Below are 18459 nucleotides of genomic sequence, written 5' to 3'. Positions count from 1 at the left end.
AATCCCTCGTAAGTACTTTTGCCACTTACGCTTTTACACAAGGCCCATATTTGATACTTCTACGCAAGTACAGAACTGCGCGCGTACTACCGACTGACCGCTCCGCTCGGCAGGCTTCACGCCGCCGGGAATGGAACCGTCGTCGCCGGAAAACAGCCCGATCCACGGAATGGTGCGGCAGACCTCCGTGACCACGGGGGCCAACGTTCCCATCATCACCGAACTGGGTCAGCGTCGCGTCCTGCGCCACGTGTTTAAATGCAAAAAGAAATGAAATGTCTTTATTTTTCAACATTCCTAGTGAACGATTCCAACGTGCAGTTCCTGGACCAAGACGACGACGACGACCCCGACACGGAGCTGTACCTGACCCAGCCGTTCGCCTGCGGTACCGCCTTCGCCGTCAGCGTGCTGGACTCCTTGATGAGCGCTGTACGACCACCAAACTTTGCATCTTTCCTGAAAGGACACGTGTAAAAATAATACCGTTTTTGTACTTCCCACCACTGCCTCAGACGTACTTTAACGACAACATCCTGACCCTGATCCGCACGCTGGTGACGGGCGGCGCCACCCCCGAGCTGGAGAGGCTCCTGGCGGAGGAGAACGCCCTGCCGGGCGGCTACAGCACGCCGCAGACGCTGGCCAACAGGGACCGCTGCCGCGTGGCCCAGCTGGCCTTGTATGACGGGCCCTTCGCTGACCTCGGGGTGAGACCCGAACGTCCCGAGTTTCGCGGACTTGGCTGACGTCGTCGTCGTCGTCGTTTGGCAGGACGGCGGCTGCTACGGCGACCTGTTCTGCAAAGCTCTGAAAACGTACAACATGCTCTGCTTCGGCATCTACCGGCTCCGCGACGCGCATCTCAACGGGCCAAATCAGTGCACCAAACGGTGAGTCTTGTGTCTTTAACGGCCACCGAGTCGATTCCAAGCTCGCTCCCGCGTGTCCTCCGCAGATACGTCATCACCAATCCGCCGTACGCCTTTGAGCTGGTGCCCTCCGACCTCATCTTCTGCCTCGTGCAGTTCGACCACAACGCCGGCCAGTCGCGGACGGGCCTCTCGCGCTCGTCCGGCAAGAAGAGCTCGTCGCCGCGCTCCGTCGCCGCCGTCAACCGGGCCAATCGGAGCAAGGGCCGGGACCCCCGGGACAAGCTGAAGTACGTAAGGGGCGCTTTCAAAGTCTTAATTTGTTACAAACGTCCGGATCGAGCCACAAAAAAGCGCTGAAACGGCCCAAAGCCTGCTCAGGAATGCTAATCGTGCGTCGAGTATTCTTTTCAAAATGTCAGCATAAGACGAAGGCTTACCAGAAAACTTGGCCTCTCGTACGATGACGTCACGATCTGTGGGTGTCTTCCAGAAAAGACGTGGTTTGCAGATGAGCAGTGGGGGGGGGGGGGGCCCACGCAAAGCAAGCTCGTCAATACGCACGCCGACGCTTCCAAACATCGCTCGGGCCCGTCCGAGGAGCACAAGACCAACGCCGGCGGTGGCGGGACGACCGCCAAACAAAGGCAAATCGACGATCTGGGAAAAGAAGTCACGAGGCGTTTCCTTGGCGGCGACCCGGTCTGCCCTTCGGCGCCGTGTTCACAACGTCGGTGTGTGACGTCCAACCGCACGAAGCCCCGCGGGCATCCCCCCCCAAACGACATAGAAGGGGATGAAGTCGATGACTTTCAGAGTCGGGACGCCCACCTGAGTTTTCTCTTCCAAATATGATGGAGCTCTTTTCCAAATGTAATTAAAGCCAAATCTCGCACCGAGGGGGCCGCCAAGTCCTCCTTCAGGTCCAAGCCCCGCCCGCTTTTTACATACCATACTTGGCGCTTGTTAGGTTGGCGGGCGCCAGGTGACCGAAGACCTCCGCGTGGGCGTCGGTGGGTGGGGGCCCCACTCCTGCCACCGTCGCAGCTCGGAATGGATTTCTTGTGACCGCGCGCGACACCCCAGTAAACAGTACAATGAACCCCTGTTTACCGGGGGGGGGGGGGATTACATTTTACACGAATCATTAAAAAGTATGAAATGAGATAAAAAAAAAGTGGGCTGGCTCCCAGTTGAGGTTCACGCGTTCAAAATTATTCACATATTAAGATGACTGAAAAATGTAGATTCTAATTTTAGTTAAAAATCAGACAGGTTCACTGGACACTTGACTGTCGAGCACAAACACGCTCGTACATAACGTTGTACTTTTTTTTGTGTATTTTCAATGAAATAAATGCCTATTTAATGTCCTCGCATGCATGTTATTCTTAGAGGTGCGAATCCTACAGGGTGCGGGCCAAAGATGGCCCGCCACGCACCGATATCAACAACAAAAACATTGCAATACGTTATTGCCTCCGTTCAGCGTTTTTTGTCGCTCGTGTGTCTGTTTTGGAGCGGGCCCTCTTCTACCATACAGTCACTGAAAAGCATTTTTTTGTGGTTTCGATGATACTTCTATTTAATATCCAAATCTGTATTTTGTTTTTATTTTATATAATTAGATTTACCTTCATTTGGAGCATTAAAAATAGCTGTACAGTATATTATAGTAATGTACAGTATAGTATATATATTAATATTAATAAATTCATTATTATATATATATGTAAATTAATAAACTATATAACTATATAATATTTTTAGATTAAAATGTTTAAAAATATTCAGAGAACTAGTCGATTCAGGACGACATTGCGAACCAGTTTTAACAAAATGTTTACGAAGTACACAACATTGGTAACATCTCTTATTGTGGTTATCTACTCAAAACATTTTTCAAGTTGAAAACCAAACAGAATAAAAACTATTTTTGTCATTTATCCAGAATATAAATTAGACTGTTCTGGTTAAAAAGAAAACTAATTCATTTCAGAGCTGCACGACATTGGATCTCGCTTACTGCCACCTGCAGGACTGGAGTGGAACATTTTATGACCGCTATTTTGCGCTTGCGTTCAACTGCTTAGTTTTTTTTTAATTGAATTTTTCTTTTCGACTGAAGCGTCCTAAGAAATTGGGTCAAGGTGGCACGAACCTGTAAGTCCGCTCGCTACCTTCATCATTTCCCATTGCAGGACCAGAGCCGGCGCCGTCCCGTCAAACGCAGCGGGGAACCCGAGCGGTTTCCATGACGACTGACGGCCGTGCTCAAACGGTGATCCTTTGGCAAAAAAAAAAAAAAAAAGGGGGGGGGGGGGGACGGTGTCATTACGTCAGCTCGTCAAATCAACGTTGGGAGCGTCCCGGCTGATTAAGGCGTCAACAGCGGCCGGCGCGCTCCCGCGATTGGAGCGAAATGGCCGGACTGACGATTCCCTCCGCCGCCTATCGGAGCGACGTGACAGCTTAATCCCAAAAAAAAAAAAAAGCGACCTTGGCGCCGGGCGCTCAAGACGAGGTGAATTGACACGAGCGGATAAATCTTTACCTTGAGCCATGAAGCAAATTGCAAGTGGAAGAAAAAGCCAAAATAAAGAACTTTTCTGCCCACTAGCTACACGGTTCTCTTCGGGGCCCTCGGCGGGCTACGAGGAAAGGCTCGCCGCGTTTGGGGGGGAAAAAAGCTCGCGTGTTGACACAGATGTTGGGAGCTCTTAAGCCATCTTTGGCGCCGGGGGGGGGGGGGGGGGGGGGCACGACGTCACCCTTTGATCGGGAAATGGAGGATCACGGTTCGCGCCGGTCCCGTAACGCCGGCGTCCATGATTGAAAAGCATAAACGGAATTGACTGCGTTTGCTTTTCAAGGATCCGGCTCGGAACTGTCCCGCGACGTTTGTCCTCCTCACGCGGGTTCTGCTGGGTTTTTGGAGGAAAGGGGCCCAAAAAGAACCACGACAACTTTTGCTCATTCATTTCAGTTCACGTTCCCGACGGGCATTGATTTTTGGCTCGGGGTTCCGGTCGCCATTTGTTTACACTTTCAAGTAGCGGGTTAGGAACTCAAATTGCTTTTATGTAATTGTGTGAATGCTTTTAAGAGTCTAAAGTTAACTTGAACAATAAAGCATTTCTCAGCAAAAAAGGAAACTATATTAAATGTACAGTACATGCTTTTCATTGGCCAGCCGGATCAAACCTATCGCTGTGCAACCGTCCAATGAAATGCGGCAAAATTACCAAACAATTTTCAATTTTATTTGACCCAAGATGCAAATAACTTCCCTCTTCCGACGGGAATGCGTTCATCAGGCCTTCGCTGTAAATGAAACGGAGCGTTTTGCGTCCGACCTCTCCCGGATTCTGCGCCGTTCAACGTGATTTACGTTGCACGCCGCATTATTACCACTTGATTCATGCCGGCGTCTGCGTCACGCTGGAGGTTAATAGAAATGCCAGCGCGGCGCCGTGATTTACTTTCGTCAAACGTCGGCCGGCGTCCAAGGTTCCCCGGGATTCATGCATTATGCACAAGGTCGCCGACGTGACCTTCAGCCGTCGCCGCGAGTCGGGCTCGGACCTCCCGAGGCCGCACGCTCAGGCCGACTCGGGTTCGACGTTGGGATGGCGGGTAAGCGAGTGGCCTGGAAGTTACACGCAAACTACACGTCGGACGTATTGCGAGGTCGACATTCGGGCCTTCCGTTTCAATGTCAACAAAATACGAGTAGGAAGAAAAAAGAAGTCAACAACGTGGCTTTTATCCTTTGTCGGTTTTCGGAAATCATTGATCGATTGTCTGAAAGCGAGTTGAATCAAAACTAGTGTCTCAAAGCATCTTTCCCCTTTCAAATGAATGGAAATGCTTTTAATCTGTTCCAGCTTCCTCAAAAAAAAAAAAAAACACTAACAAAAATGTTTGTTGTGTTTTCTCGTAATAAGAATAGCAATTACAGTATGGAACTTTATAATAACATAGTAAGAACAATGAAATACATCATCCATTTTCTATACTGCTTATCCTCATGGAGATCACGATGTCATGCAGCAACTCAATGTGTATCGTGTATCTGGTGTGCGTACTGGTAGATTTGATGGGCAAAGAAGATAATAGTCCCAACTCAGCTGGAGGATAAAAAATATGTGCCTGTGAGCGTTGTGTTATATTTTATATTATTTATTATTATCTATCCATTTTCTGAGCAGATTATTGATGCTATTTTTTTTTTTAGCGCGTTTATGGTTTCGCTCATTTTGTTAGCAGTAAGATAGCTAAGGCAAAGTTCGATGGTTTGATGAAGTACACGTGCAAAAATTCTCCGTCTTGTGTCACTGAACAGCTTGAAACGTCTTTTTGGACAAATTCTTGCAACCGCCAAACGGATGTGACGTTTTTCAAGAATTTCAAGATGAAATAAGCGTGAAATAAGATAAGCAGAGAGAGAGAGAGAGAGAGAGAAAGCGCTCGCAGCTTGAAAATTCTTAAGAACTGATGGTGGCTGGATGTTGTGAAATCTGCTGCTGCCCTCTTGTGGCGCAGGGTCTGACTGACTTGCGAGTCCAATTTTTGAACCATAACAAGAGGATTCATTTAAGATCAACAACAAATCAGGAAGTTAGTTGACTTTGTACATGCTTAGCGTGTACATGGAGTACGTCCTGTCCGTGTATTTCAGATGACTGCAGCGCAATCCAATTTTTTTTTTTTTTTTTTTAATGACAGTGTTGACATATTTGCGCAGCTTCCAGCGGGTGACGCCGATGCGACTTGACGCGTACCAAACCTGCGATGTCCCAGAGCCATCTGCGCCTGTCAGCTCCGCCTACATCCGCGGCGCCCGTCGTCTCCGCGTACGCCGCCGTGACACATGTCACAAACTTTTCGCGTCTGCTCTTTTTCGGCGCGGCGCCGCGCCCGATCGGGGCGGACGGCCGGACGCGGGGAACGAAAACCGAACGCTCGCGCGAGCCCGTGACGCCGACGGGGCCGCGAGTCGCAGGGCGGGACGCCGTCGTCGCTGCTAAAAATACTAATTCTAATGATACGCAATATTATATCAACAGATTAAAAAGAATAAATAATGACGAAGCCAGCATCAGCAATCTTGTGCGCTGCGCGTGGACACGTGAGGTGATCGAATCGCTCAACCGATTTGAACTTTGACCCCCCCCCCGATCAGCACTTTCGGCAAGGCAATCCATCACCGCGCTCTTACTGTCACGACGGCGGCGGTTAAGAGGCGCCGCTCGCTCGCAGCCAATCACGCCGGCCCGCGTCGACAAGTCGGCGTGACGGCGGCCGATAAAATGAGGGAAGACGTCTCCTCGCTCACCTTTGACCCAGGTCGAGAACATCCTCACAATTCTGCTATTGGTATTATTTTAGTGATATTACGAGCAATTTTTAAATACCAAAAAAAAAACCCCACTAACGTTGCGATTTATAAAAACAAAGTAATGAGCTCATAAGAATTCAAGTCAGACAGGATTAATTCAATGGACATTGCGCTGATCCCTCGGGTGTGCGCACTTTTGGACAGACCGACAGATATACACGGAAACGGCCTCAACTCCTCGGTCCCAGCTCCACAGTACGGCACTAATATCATCGCCTACTGTTTACAACGTAAGAGTGGAAGATCACATTGATCGCACGTCATCGTATTAAAACAAAGTCCACGCAAATGCATCAACATGCATGTCGGTTGTTCTTTGCAGAGGATAAACAATACACGACTGAGTACTACTATACCGTCTGCCGAGATGCGTTTCTGCTGTTCGATGTGTGAATATTTGCTCGCTATTTTCGAGCCCGTCAACGGCATTTTGCATCGTTTGCTAGAATTAAGCTAAGCGCAAAGCTCGCCCCTTGTTTTGAATACACGCCCCCCCCCCCTTTGTATTTTTCACTTACGAACGTCTCTTATTCGTCCCTTCCTTTGCTGCTTTTATTTTTTTTGGGGGGGAGGCGGGCAGTTCTGCTCTCCGTAGACTTGGATGTGTGGCGAATGGTCGGCACTGACATTTGGCCTCGAGCATGCCGACGGACGGACGGACGGCGCGCATCCCCGCAGACGCTCGGCGTTGGCCGAGTTCACCTAAATGCCGAACGCGCGCGGCCAGGACGGACGTTACAAGTGGAAAAAGAAGCAAAAAGGGAAAAAAAAAAGCACGTACTCACGTTTGCTGACAGGCGGGCGGTTTCGGTAACACTGACGCAACATAATGAGGGAGCCGGCGGTGAAGCCGCGGCGGCCCGTCGCGGCGCATTCGGCGGCGGTGATTGAGACGCGCCGGTCAGATGAGGCAGCGGCCTGAGCGAGTTGACACTCGTCTCGCGGTGACGCACGTTAACGCTTATCGGTGCTGATGGGCCCCGCACCGCACCGCCCGACCGCCGCGCTTATTTTTAATCCCTTGTTCTTTTTTATTCCTGCCCTCCCCCACTTTCTACCGTCTCCTTGCCACTTCCAATCACGGCCGGGGAGACGGACGCCCTCAGGTGGTCGCTTATCGAGCATGAGAAGACGCGACGTGATGAAAGTAATAACTGAGAGTCGGCGGCGGGGCCAGCTTGTGACATCCGAAAACAAAACAAACCAAAAAAACGTTTCTTGCATATTACGCGTTTGACGCTTGTTAGCTAGCATTTATGGTTGACATTCATACTTTTGAATGACTTGCAAGCGTTGGTGTGTTTGGGACCTTTGCTGAAAGCGCGTCGGTGACTGTGGAGCCCCCCCCCCCGCGACCCGTTTCTGGATCTCGCTCATAAAAAGTGGCACGTGTGCAGTACGTGGGGGCGCACAGGACGCCACCGCTGGGAACTTTTCTCTTGGGATCACGACAGTTGTTTATCTGGTGAATTTCCGCCCCCTTGTGGGGTCTTCAAGGATTTAGTAGGGTGAAAGAGAGAGAGAGGGAGGGGGGGGGGGGGGGGTCACCATTCAAGCTAGGACTGCCACCGCCCGCTTACGAGTTGAATTTTCTGCATGCAACACACAAAACGGAAAAACAGCCCAAGCTGTTGGGGCACTACTGTAATATTCTCACATCATCTGGACGGCGCCGCCGGGCTCGGGCCCGACGCAGCTAATTGTAATCGGACACGATACGCAGCTCACGGCGCATTTCCCGCTTGGCCGCGTGACACGATCGCAGCCGAGCGACGAAGATGAAGACGACGGGATGGAGGCCTGCCGCTTTTTGTCCCCGAATCCGGACGTCAACGTTACCACGATAAAGTCGTTTACGCAGAAAGTCCAAGCGTGAGAAGAAGAAGATTCTTCTACGTGAGGAGAAGAATCCAACAGGTGGCGTCCTTCCCTCCTGACGGCACCGAATTGAAAGATTTAAGCCGCTTCAATGAGATCCCAAAACACGCCTCGGGTGAACATTCATGTGGCGGACGGCTCTCAACAATGTCAACCATTTGCTGGCCGCTCGCTTTCATTTTCTTTTAAAAAATTTCTTCCGGGCTTCAAAGATCACAGCATAATACGGTTGCTTGTCCGCAATTCATTTGCCACGTTATCAACACCGCCACCCACGGGCAAGGCTGGGAAACGCCCTCCTCCCCCTCCTCCTCCAAACAGGCAGCGGGAACCCCTTTGGACTTTTGAAGCCTTCGGTCAGCGTTTTCGCTTTAATCAGTGGTCACAACATTAGGTACATGTGGTCAGAGTCCATTCGTAGGAAAATATGATGCTGTTCAGCCCTGGGAGCCAGTTTCAGTCAGAAACATGAAATTTGGTAGGCCCATCAAGCAAAATCGAAGCCCCAAAAAAAGTCCGTAGAAGCCACGCCCCAAAAGACACGGGGCGGCCGCCACGTTGGCTTAAAGTGACGTTTTCAAGAAAAGTTGGGATCATTTTGAAAGGTCCTGAAAAGACAGAAATGGGCCGAAGCCGGTTCCGACATGAAATTTGGTCGCGGGTCGGCCATGAGTAGACCCACAAAGGCTCAAATTCAATACCCAAACAGACGCAGGAAGTCAGCCATTTTACTTTGAAGCAACCATGCTAAGGACATTTTGGATGTTTTCATGAGTCCAGAGAATGAGAAACATTTTTAAAGACTATTTTTTTGGTTTTAATGCTCATGACCCAACCAAGCATTCGCCAATGATCATTTTTGCATAATCCAGTGATCAAAAAAATTGAAAGAGTAAACGTTCCCCGAGGGAGGCTCGAGCAAGGCGCGCGCTAAGCGATTTCTAAAATCCGACAATCAGCCATCTGTAACGTCGGCGAGGTAGTGTCAACGTAAACGCAGATAGATGCGAAACAATGGCGCCTTTGTGCGTCTCGTGTTCACAACGTGATTAGCGGAGGGAGGGCGAGCGGGGAGTGGGAGGCGGTCGCCTTAGCCGCTAGCCCCTAAAACGCCGCACGTCATCGTCCCGATCAAAGCTGTGAGAATAGCTTGGCATCACTTGAAAAGAATATGAAATCGTGGCCCCGTAGAAAAGGGGATAGCGCAAGAAGACCCCCCCCGGAGAAGTTGCTCATTCGATTTTGCCACTCGCATGCGTCCTTGTAGTGGAAACGCGATTGTGCGTCGGCGACAAAGGCCGGCTTTCGGAGCGGGGCCGGCGCACGCATGAGCGGCGCTTTGGATCGAGGCCTTCCCAGCTCAACTACAAATGCAAACGCGGTCGCGACGTTGGGTTGCTTGACTTGGTCGATGGCGAAGTGCCCAATGCGAGAAACAACAACAACAAAAAAAAATGTATTTAGCGCGGGAGATGAATTGAAGATCATTAAAGTCCATACGCAGCACAATTATATTTGAGAATATTCTAAAATAAAAACCCACATCCATAAAAGGAGTATAATGCATAGAAAAAAAATCATTTTCTGTGCTGTCACAGGACAGAAGTCAGGTGATTATGTAACATGTGTTCACGCTCGATTTATGACGCTGATGCTTTATGATCCTGTGAGCAATTAACAACTTCAGACAAGCCGATTTTTGTAACTCGCTCGGGGGTCGCCGTCGTCCGATTTGACGAGCGGTTTTACAAGAGGAGCCGAACGCTGACGTCCGTCCCTCAAAAAGCGTGAAAATCCATCTCAGCATCGAGTGCCTCGGAAGATGATTCCAATTTTTTGCTGTAATCAACTTTCATGGCGGCCTAACTCTCCACCTCGCTGCTTTTATTTCCCGTCATAATTTGGATGGGAAAGATGACGACCGCGATAGCGTCTGCATGCCAAATCGGTAACGGCGGAACGAGTGCGGAAAAGCGTCTCGGTTGGGGGGGGGTTGTCCCTACACCTGTGGAGGGCTTCCAGAGATATGACTTATCTCTCATCCCACTCTTCAGTCGCTGAAGGGGGGAAGGGGGGGGCTTTCCACAGTGGGCGCCGAGAGACGAGCGTTGTGCCAGGTGAAGCGTTTGGCAGCTGGCATTCCCGAGTTTGCCCCCCCCCCCCCCTCCAAGCGGGGGGGCCTTCGCGCGCCTCTAATCTGCAAACGCACACACAGACAGTCGCTCCGTGAGGCTGTCGAGTGTCGCCCGTCGTTTGCCTTCCAGGGTGTGCGCACTTTTCCACTTTCCCGTTTTGTACGGACACGGCCTCGAACATGTGTTTTTAATAATAATAAGATATACAGTTACGCCGTCACCGATGCAGTACAAAAAGCAAAAGTCAAGCATGAACTCCGTCGGGGCCTCAGCTCACTTTTTGTTTTCGACTCCTTCGTATCCTGCCGGCAGACTCAAATTCGGCTCTCGGGGTCGGCTCCGAGCCGCCCCCCGTCAAGCAAAACTTTATTAACATCGCGTGACGTTTGCACGTCGCAAATCAAATGAAAATGTTGCTAACGCGACGCATAACTGAAATCTGGCCTTGATCCGGCGCGACTGCGCAAGACTGATTACACGTTGCAGAGACAGAAACGAGTTGATCATTTCAATATGTTCGCACACGTCATCGCAATCTTTCTTCCGGAAATGAAAGACGAAGCGGCGAGCGACAGGCCGACCGTGTAAACGGTGAACGTACTTTGATGCAACATTACGTGGCGGAAGCCAAAATATCCCAGCCGTGACTCAGACAGAGGCAAGCGTCCATCCTTGAGTGGTCGCCGGCAGAACTCCCGACAAAAGAGTGCTGATTCACAATCAGTCCACTGAAAAATCAAGTCATACCAAGTCACCATTTTCACATTCAAAAGAAAAGAAATCAAACTGCGCATTTTATGCTTTCCTGTGGTCACGGTGCACGTAGATTTGCAGTCCAACATAGAGCAAAACTCTTCCCCCGAGGCGAAAATCTCCGCGCAACGAGGTGTCCAACGGCTAAGCTAACTAGCTGGCCCCGTAGAAGGAGACGTCGCCAGGCAGCCAGCGTGGATTCGCACCGACGCCGCCGTGTTAAGACCGCGGCCACGATGCAGAGGGGGATCCTCGTCCAAGTAAGTCATTATGAAATTAAAAACAAGTCTTTTGGCAACATCTTTCTCCACAGGGAAAAGCGGTTGAATCAATGCTGCGTGACCGTTGACACGCTAGGGGAGTCACAATTTGAAAATAATGCTAATTATGTGACCGGTGACATGCGGAAACTTGCAAATGTGAGGGAAAAATCATAAAAATTAATGAATTTCACTTGGAACGACATAAAAAAAAAGGTCTCACTCATATTTGAGTAAAATAATCCTAATGCTATAAATATCATAGGATCTTTTCAAAACAGATTTTATTTCCATGGACCACTGGCCACTCGGGGTCGGTCGAGACCCGCCGTCCTTGAGTAACGCGCATCGGCGCGGTGACGACAGCGCGTTTCATGTCTTTGTCACCTGAGACCAAAAGCCGGCCTCACAGCGCCAGAACCGCGGCGGAGGTGCGGGCAGACGCAACGGTTCTGCAGACCGGGGCCGGCTCGTCTTGCCTGCGCCGCACCCGACTGCACGTCTCTGTTTTCATTTCCACGCGGCGGTGGTCTTGCCTTTTGTTTCTGATAAGATGTATAAATGATGAGCCGCCTGACAAAGTCCAGCGCGGAGGTGGGTGGGTGGCTATCGGGGGGAAGGGGTTTCGCCCTCGGGCGGCTCATCAGTCATGCAAGGCCTGTCAGCAGGTAAATGATGGGGGGGGGGGGGGGGGGGGCCCCTACAGGCACAAAGACCCCTTTTGAGCAAAGGACGGGGCGGACTCTCGGAGCCGCGTTTGTCACACTCGGGGGGCACCGCCAGAGCCGCAACTCGGACTCGCGCAAAATACTTTGCAATAAACGATGTCGTTCGTCGGCCCGTTTCAGAAACGTGTAGCGCGCTCAATTATATTTTTACAGCTTTTCACCGGACGCAAAATGTCTCACGCCTTCCGAGGGAGTGTCAAACTTTCGCGAGGGGCTTTTTGTGTCGTTGACCAGCGTCACATGCAAGTTCGGTTTTCTTCATCGCCACTTTAAAAAGCTCATTTGATGGTTTGTACTTGGCGGAGTCTTGATTCTGATCGGCCCTGAATTATGAAAATAAACAAACAGAGAAATTGCTGTTGATGTCAACAATTAAGTTAAAAAAAGAATAAAAACAGAGATACTACATATGTGTAAAGACAAATATACAGTATAAAATTCAACGCATAAAAGCAGCAAAGCAACAAAAACTGGACGACGGAACTCCACCTGCCTAATAAGAGATCCCAAACGCGCCACATAAAGTCCACGATAGCGAAGTTCTCCGCATCCGTTCCGATGACAGCTATTTTGTTTTCATAAATCTGAGAATACGACACGACCGGCCGTAAAAAAAAAAAAAAAAAAAATAAGGAAAATACTCATCAGCTTATCTCTGATACGCAGGACGGAGGCCGACGTTGCCAAACAATTCACCGACGTGTGAGTCATTAGACATCAAAGCCGAAAAATACTCTTAGTTTGATATTGAAAAAAATATTTTAACAATTGCGTCGTGCACCGTGTCTAAGCTTGTTATGATGACAAATTAAAAAAAAAAAAAAAAAGACATCCATAAATATAATTTGACATTTCAAAATAGTTTCACCTATGAGTCACTTAAAAAAAAAAAAAAAAAAAAAAAGTCAAAGTTCAAGACTTGCTGTCAAATGTCAAATTTCATCTGAGCAGTATGTAAGCGTTAAGAATTTGTGCTAATCAATCTGCTCGTATGAGCGTCGAGCGGCTTTTGAACGCAACATTTCGCTCGACGGGTGCGTTTCGCTTTGGTCTCGCTGCTCTCCAGACGCATCAAACCGTCATCGGTGGCGAAGTGCGACTCCACAAATGCGTGACGACCGCGATCTCTCGACCAGGGGAGAGCGTCACAGGGTTAGCTTAGCATGCGGCCGCGAAGGTGGCTCGGCCATCAAGGTTAGCACGATGTCAGTTAGAATTAAGCGCCAACTTCATGGAAATTAGTAACCCTTTACACTTTTCATTAGAAATGAGGAAGATGCTAGCGCAAGCCATATAAAATGACATCAAGCGCTAATGTCTTCAATTGCCTTACGGGAGGCTAGCGCGACAAGCTAACGCTGCAGTTTACATCTTTACTCAGAGCTGGTATACACGGGTACAAATTCAACTCAAGCGCCAACAATGCGTAAAATGGTATCATGCTGCATTTGGATCACAAAAGTTGAGCGTATGGCGCGCAAGAGTCTGGAGCAAGTATTTTCTCTATATTCAAGCGCTAGCATGAAGTGTGAGCACACAAAGCATGTGTTACAATGGACACGTATGTCAAGCTAATCATTCAACTCTAAAGTTCAAGGTTCAAATTCCCCAGATTTGTACGAAATTACAAAAGTAAAATGTCGGGGCAATTACTGCAAACGTGCAGTTTTCAGCAGACCGAAATGTCCGTATTAAAATGATGTACGAGAACGTTATGTGGCAGAACTGCTCAAATTTTAATACGGTTCTCGTTAGGTATCGCCGAGATGTCAGCGCGATGGCGAAGCTCGAAATATTAGCCCAAAACAAACACGAACACAAAGCGTCGCCACATTTAAGTGGAGCCGTGTTAAGTACCGGTACAAAACATGTTCGCTCACCCAAGTGGAAACTTGCAAAGTGGAACCAAATTTGCTCACTTAAACGGGACAATCGTTGGAACCACGTGAAGTGGACCTCGATTCGCTCAAAGGAGTGGAAACGGATCAAGTGGAACCGTATTGGCTCGCTTAAAAGAGATCCTCCTATGTGCTAGAACCTTAGCAGTCAAAACATTTTGTCACTAAGCAGAACTGCATTTGCTCATTTCACTGGCGCCATATTGGGTCACTCGACTGGATCAATACCCGGTAGCCCGACTCGTCTTTCAAGTTAAAAACAACTGAAGAGGACTTCACGAAAGCGCTGAAGTGAATTGAAATAAAGTTGAAAGCACTGTAAGGTGATACACCGCTGGAGCATTTTAATCCAGTACTTCTCTGGCGTACGAGTACACACGAGCCCCGCAACGACAAGGGCGGCTAAGCCGATCGATCGCTCGTTCCGCGTTGCATAAATAGTGGAAGCGATCAGTGTTGCCAATCAACGTGATTGATTGCAACTCGCCTCGCGTCAGGAAAGAAGGAAAAACTTTCTCCTCCCAGCAGCACATTCGAGGGCTGCCACGGAAAGCGGTGATGAATGCGCTCTCGACGGGGCTAACGAAGGGGGAATCTATCAACGGGGGCAGACGTCCCCGTGACGGCGCTTCCAGTAGCTGGGAACAATTTCCTTTTTTTGTCGTCTGGAATTGTTCCTGAAAAGTCCAGATGCGTCGGGAGGACGACAATTTCAAACGCGAGCGCCATTTAGCTGCGCTGCGGTACGTTGACTTGCAAACGAGCAGAATTTACGACGGCTAGCGAGGGCCTAGCGCGAGAAGCTAACAGCTAGCGAGCAGTCGCCATCTTGCAAGCTTATGTGACAAAAAAACGACAAAGTCACCAATGGAATCCGACTAGGAGCAAAAAGCTGACATGGTCCGCATCTTTATTCAAATCTAAAATGAGAATTGGGCACCAACATCGCAGATGACTTTTTGCTTTGGTGTCCTTTGCGTCACTTAGGAAAATTCTTCAAACTTCAGAGTGAAAGAATGAAATTGAGGTTATTTTTCGATTGCCCTATAAACATTATGAGGCAAAGGTTGCAGCGGATGTGGATCATCTGGAGTCACGCCAGGAACAAAACCACCGACGCACGACGCTGAGGAGGCGTCGCGTGCCGCTCGTGGATCCGTTACGAGCGCCGGCGTCAAAGACCAACGACGCGCTTTACGAGGTGCACGCCGACGAGTACGCTAACTGCACTTTGTTTTGTTTGGAATGGACAGTAGAAATTTGAGGTCCATTTCTGCTCTCGTGCGATCAGCACGACTGCACCAGACTGAGATGCTCAATAGGTGCCGCTGCTGTATTGGCGACTCACAAAGTTCAAAAAGGGTTTGGACTCTTGGCTATAATTAGCCGCCAGGGTTGCAAAATTCCAGCAATTTTCGGTGGGAAACTTTCCATGAGAATTAACGAGGATTTATTATTAACAAAACTTAGTCCCATAAAAAAAAAAAAAAAAAAAACAAATCCCCATTTATTAAAAAAAACAAATTTTTATTGAAAAACCCACTGAAAGAAATTCTGTAGAAAACATTTTGTGGACATCAAAAGCACCTCGTTGTCATAAACACTCTCTAGTTATTTTAAAAAGGGCCTATTTATTAAAAAAAATATATTAAAAATGCCTGGTTATTTTACATCATTGTTATTGGGGAAAAATACAAAAAATTAGGCGCATATGAAAGGTTTTCAAATATTTTTAAAACCCTAATTAGACAGAAGATAAATAGATTGACAGATTGAACCCAGGCAAGGAAAATTAAAAAACGTCGGCGTCCTTCCTCCCCACGCTCAAAACAAGCGGAAGCGAGGCGGCCATCGCGTCGGAGGGGCGGCGCCATCAAAGACGAGGAAGGAGCCGGATGGCGCTCGGCCCGCTGTTGACGCAGAGGGGGCAGGCGGGGGTCACGCGAGCCGATCAAAGGCTGCACAGCTGGCAGGTGGAGCGCGAGGAAGCCTTTTTTTTCCCAGAGACGCTCAAATAGAATCCCGAGCGTGCCGAGTCTTGCAAATGTTTGTTTTGACGCCCGTAATTGACGACGACTTCAAATGCACTTTTGCGGACCGTCGCCGTAACAGCTTGTCGTAAATATTCATGACGCAGCGACCGCAAACCTGCCCGATATGTCTTGCATAAAAGCGCTAGTTAAAAAAAAAAAAATCCAATAAGAACCAGTTTGTTTTCATTTACGGCAGTAGTTGTGTTCATCTTCAAAACGCGCTTGTGGTCTTTTTGAGAAAGTCCGACAATGAGGAAATGGCATCGTCAACGGTCAGGAAGCCGCACGTGTGCAGCCCAGTTTGCGCCCATTGCTGATTTGTTTTCTTCGGGCAGTTTCAAACCAGAAAGCGGCAGACTTCCCGTCTTTTCGGGCAAGCCTTCTTGAGACTCTTTTTGCGAAATGTTCACGTGGCTTCGGGGGGGGGGGCGAGAGGGGGTCGGGGGGGGGGCCTCTCTCCCACAATGGGGTTCACGACACGCACGTAAACACGGCCCAACGGACAGGAAGCACCTTGTTGCGTTGGTTGACGATAACGCCGAGGGTTATCCTTTCCTCGGTCGGACCTCACAATGGATGACCTGCTCGTGCCTACAAAACAATGAAGCCCGCTCAGCTGGACTCGATCCTAAATATCTCATCAGCCCGTCGGCATCAAACAGCTCCCGCGGCAAACGATTCCTCGAAGGCATTCCGGTGCGCTAAATGATGGACGGCGGAGGGGGGGCGCATTGTGAAAAAAGTTAAAAAAAAAAAAAACAAATTAAAATGACGCCACTAAAGTAGGCGGCGCTTCCCGGAAATAAAAGCCTGCCTGAAAGGGTGCAGGGGGGGCGTTTTGACTGGATCGGACCCGGCATCCGCCAAAAGAAGTTTTCTCAAACTTTTGCACCAGCTGAAAAAAATGCTCGACTTCCTGAAAAATACCGAGCCGTACCGAGCTGAATTATGAACTCTCTATATCAAACATCAGCTTTACAGATGCCACGCCCTTCAAAAATGTTCAATTTCACACGCGGATCTCGAAATGTCGGAGATTGGCTGCAAATTGCTGCATTGGTTAATGTCATATTTGATATTGCAGAACTTGTTTTAATGCATTTTTTTGTAACTTTCATCGAATCACAACCTTTGGTTGAATTTGAGTTTAAGAGTCTTTACTTCACGAGTAACCACCCTCCCCGCACAATTTTACTCCTTATAAAATGTTAATACGTATAGTGAGCGCAATGTTTTTCCCATTTCCAACTGCAAGATGATCAAAAATCGACCCCGATCGCATTTCCCCGCAAAATGCGCGCGACCCGAAACGCGCTCGCGTCGCCGACGCCGCTAAACTGTTTTGTCTGCGCCGAGCTCGCGCGCGTCCAAAACGTTCACGCGTTGACAACATGATGGACGACGCGCGCTTAAGTGCTACGCCCGCCTCGCAGGCTCGGAAAACGCGGTCCAGGAGCGCCAAAACAAACGAGTGTTTTCATGCGCGGCGAGCGGCGACGGACGACTAATTGGAAAATGAGAGCGCGGACGCACAAATGAAGTGCAAACATTAATATGAATTAGCATCCTTGTTTCCTTGCTGTTGTTTTTAAGCTGTCTGAACAACCAGACTGAATGAATCCTTCTTCTCTAATTATGGCTTCGTGTTAATTAGAAATATGAGGGGGAACCAATAATCTTAGTGTAACGGATTTCAATTGATGTGAGCTGAGGAGTTTCATTTCGGCATAAGTTGTGCTTTGCCACCGTCTCGTGGAATCTATTGGAAAAGAAAACCAAAACTTTTTTTTTTTTTGTCTTTTGCCCTACGTTACTTCCGGACATCTGGATGATGAACATCCGGACTTCCAATCGAAAGGAGACGTAACGCCACACACAGCTTTACGAAAACCTCGCGTACCAGTTATTATTATTATTATTTTTTTTTTTGTCTCGCTACATTGTGGATTTTTCACCCGGCGGGTACTACTTCGCAGCAATAGCTAGCACAAACATTTTTTCCATACGTAAGGTATCACTTGAGAACAAGCGGACCCAGACGAAGGTTCAAAACCAGTTTGAAAAAAAAAAAAAAAAAAAAGGGTCCACAGTGGGGCAGCTTGAGCGATGCGGGTGACTTGGGCTTGAAAAGAAAGAAAAAGGCCCGAGCGCTGGAGAAATCCGTCGTCGTCGTCGCACCTTCGGGCGCTTGGCCTCGCCTGGGCTGACCCCGCCTGACCCCGACCCCCTTTCTCAAGATAAATACCTCGGTCCAGTCCCTGGGCGCAAATTTTACCTCTCATCCATCATCCCGCTGTGTTATCTTCCCCCCCCCCCCCCCCCAGTTCAGTAACGACATTTTTATCCCCCCCCCGGTTCAGTAACTCCTCTGAACACGACCACGCGGGTTCCCCTTCGTCGCCAACAGACGAGCATATCGATAATTCTTTCTCAATTTGGACTTAATTGACACGTCTGTGAGTTCTTTTCATTCAAATTCTTTTGTAATATCATGTTACAGC

At 48.9% G+C, this 18459-nt stretch overlaps 1 protein-coding gene and 1 long non-coding RNA gene across 9 annotated transcripts in view; one reads left to right on the top strand and one right to left on the bottom strand.

The window, feature by feature from the left end:
* LOC133495445 (calcium-activated potassium channel subunit alpha-1-like) overlaps nucleotides 1-2245 on the top strand; it is a 30428-nt gene extending 28183 nt beyond the window's left edge. For both annotated transcript variants that reach the window (XM_061810082.1, XM_061810081.1), the window contains exons 24-28: nucleotides 114-227; nucleotides 302-432; nucleotides 516-710; nucleotides 775-893; nucleotides 959-2245. In XM_061810082.1, the coding sequence (XP_061666066.1) occupies nucleotides 114-227; nucleotides 302-432; nucleotides 516-710; nucleotides 775-893; nucleotides 959-1232 (833 nt within the window). In that variant the 3' untranslated portion in view covers nucleotides 1233-2245. The remainder of the gene's footprint in view (nucleotides 1-113; nucleotides 228-301; nucleotides 433-515; nucleotides 711-774; nucleotides 894-958) is intronic.
* Nucleotides 1018-18459, bottom strand: part of LOC133495449 (uncharacterized) — a 107076-nt gene continuing 89634 nt past the window's right edge. For 6 of the 7 annotated variants that reach the window (XR_009793570.1, XR_009793574.1, XR_009793568.1 and 3 more), the window contains 3 exons: nucleotides 3034-3159; nucleotides 1313-1977; nucleotides 1018-1157 (listed from right to left, as the gene is read on the bottom strand). This is a non-coding gene — a long non-coding RNA (uncharacterized LOC133495449). The remainder of the gene's footprint in view (nucleotides 1158-1312; nucleotides 1978-3033; nucleotides 3160-18459) is intronic. The other variant, XR_009793569.1, reaches the window with a different exon arrangement.

Source organism: Syngnathoides biaculeatus, chromosome 22 (genome assembly GCF_019802595.1).
Source record: "Syngnathoides biaculeatus isolate LvHL_M chromosome 22, ASM1980259v1, whole genome shotgun sequence".
NCBI classification, from domain to species: Eukaryota; Metazoa; Chordata; class Actinopteri; order Syngnathiformes; family Syngnathidae; genus Syngnathoides; species Syngnathoides biaculeatus.
The sequence above is the reverse complement of the archived record's forward strand: the minus strand, read 5'-3'. Positions and strand labels throughout refer to the sequence as shown.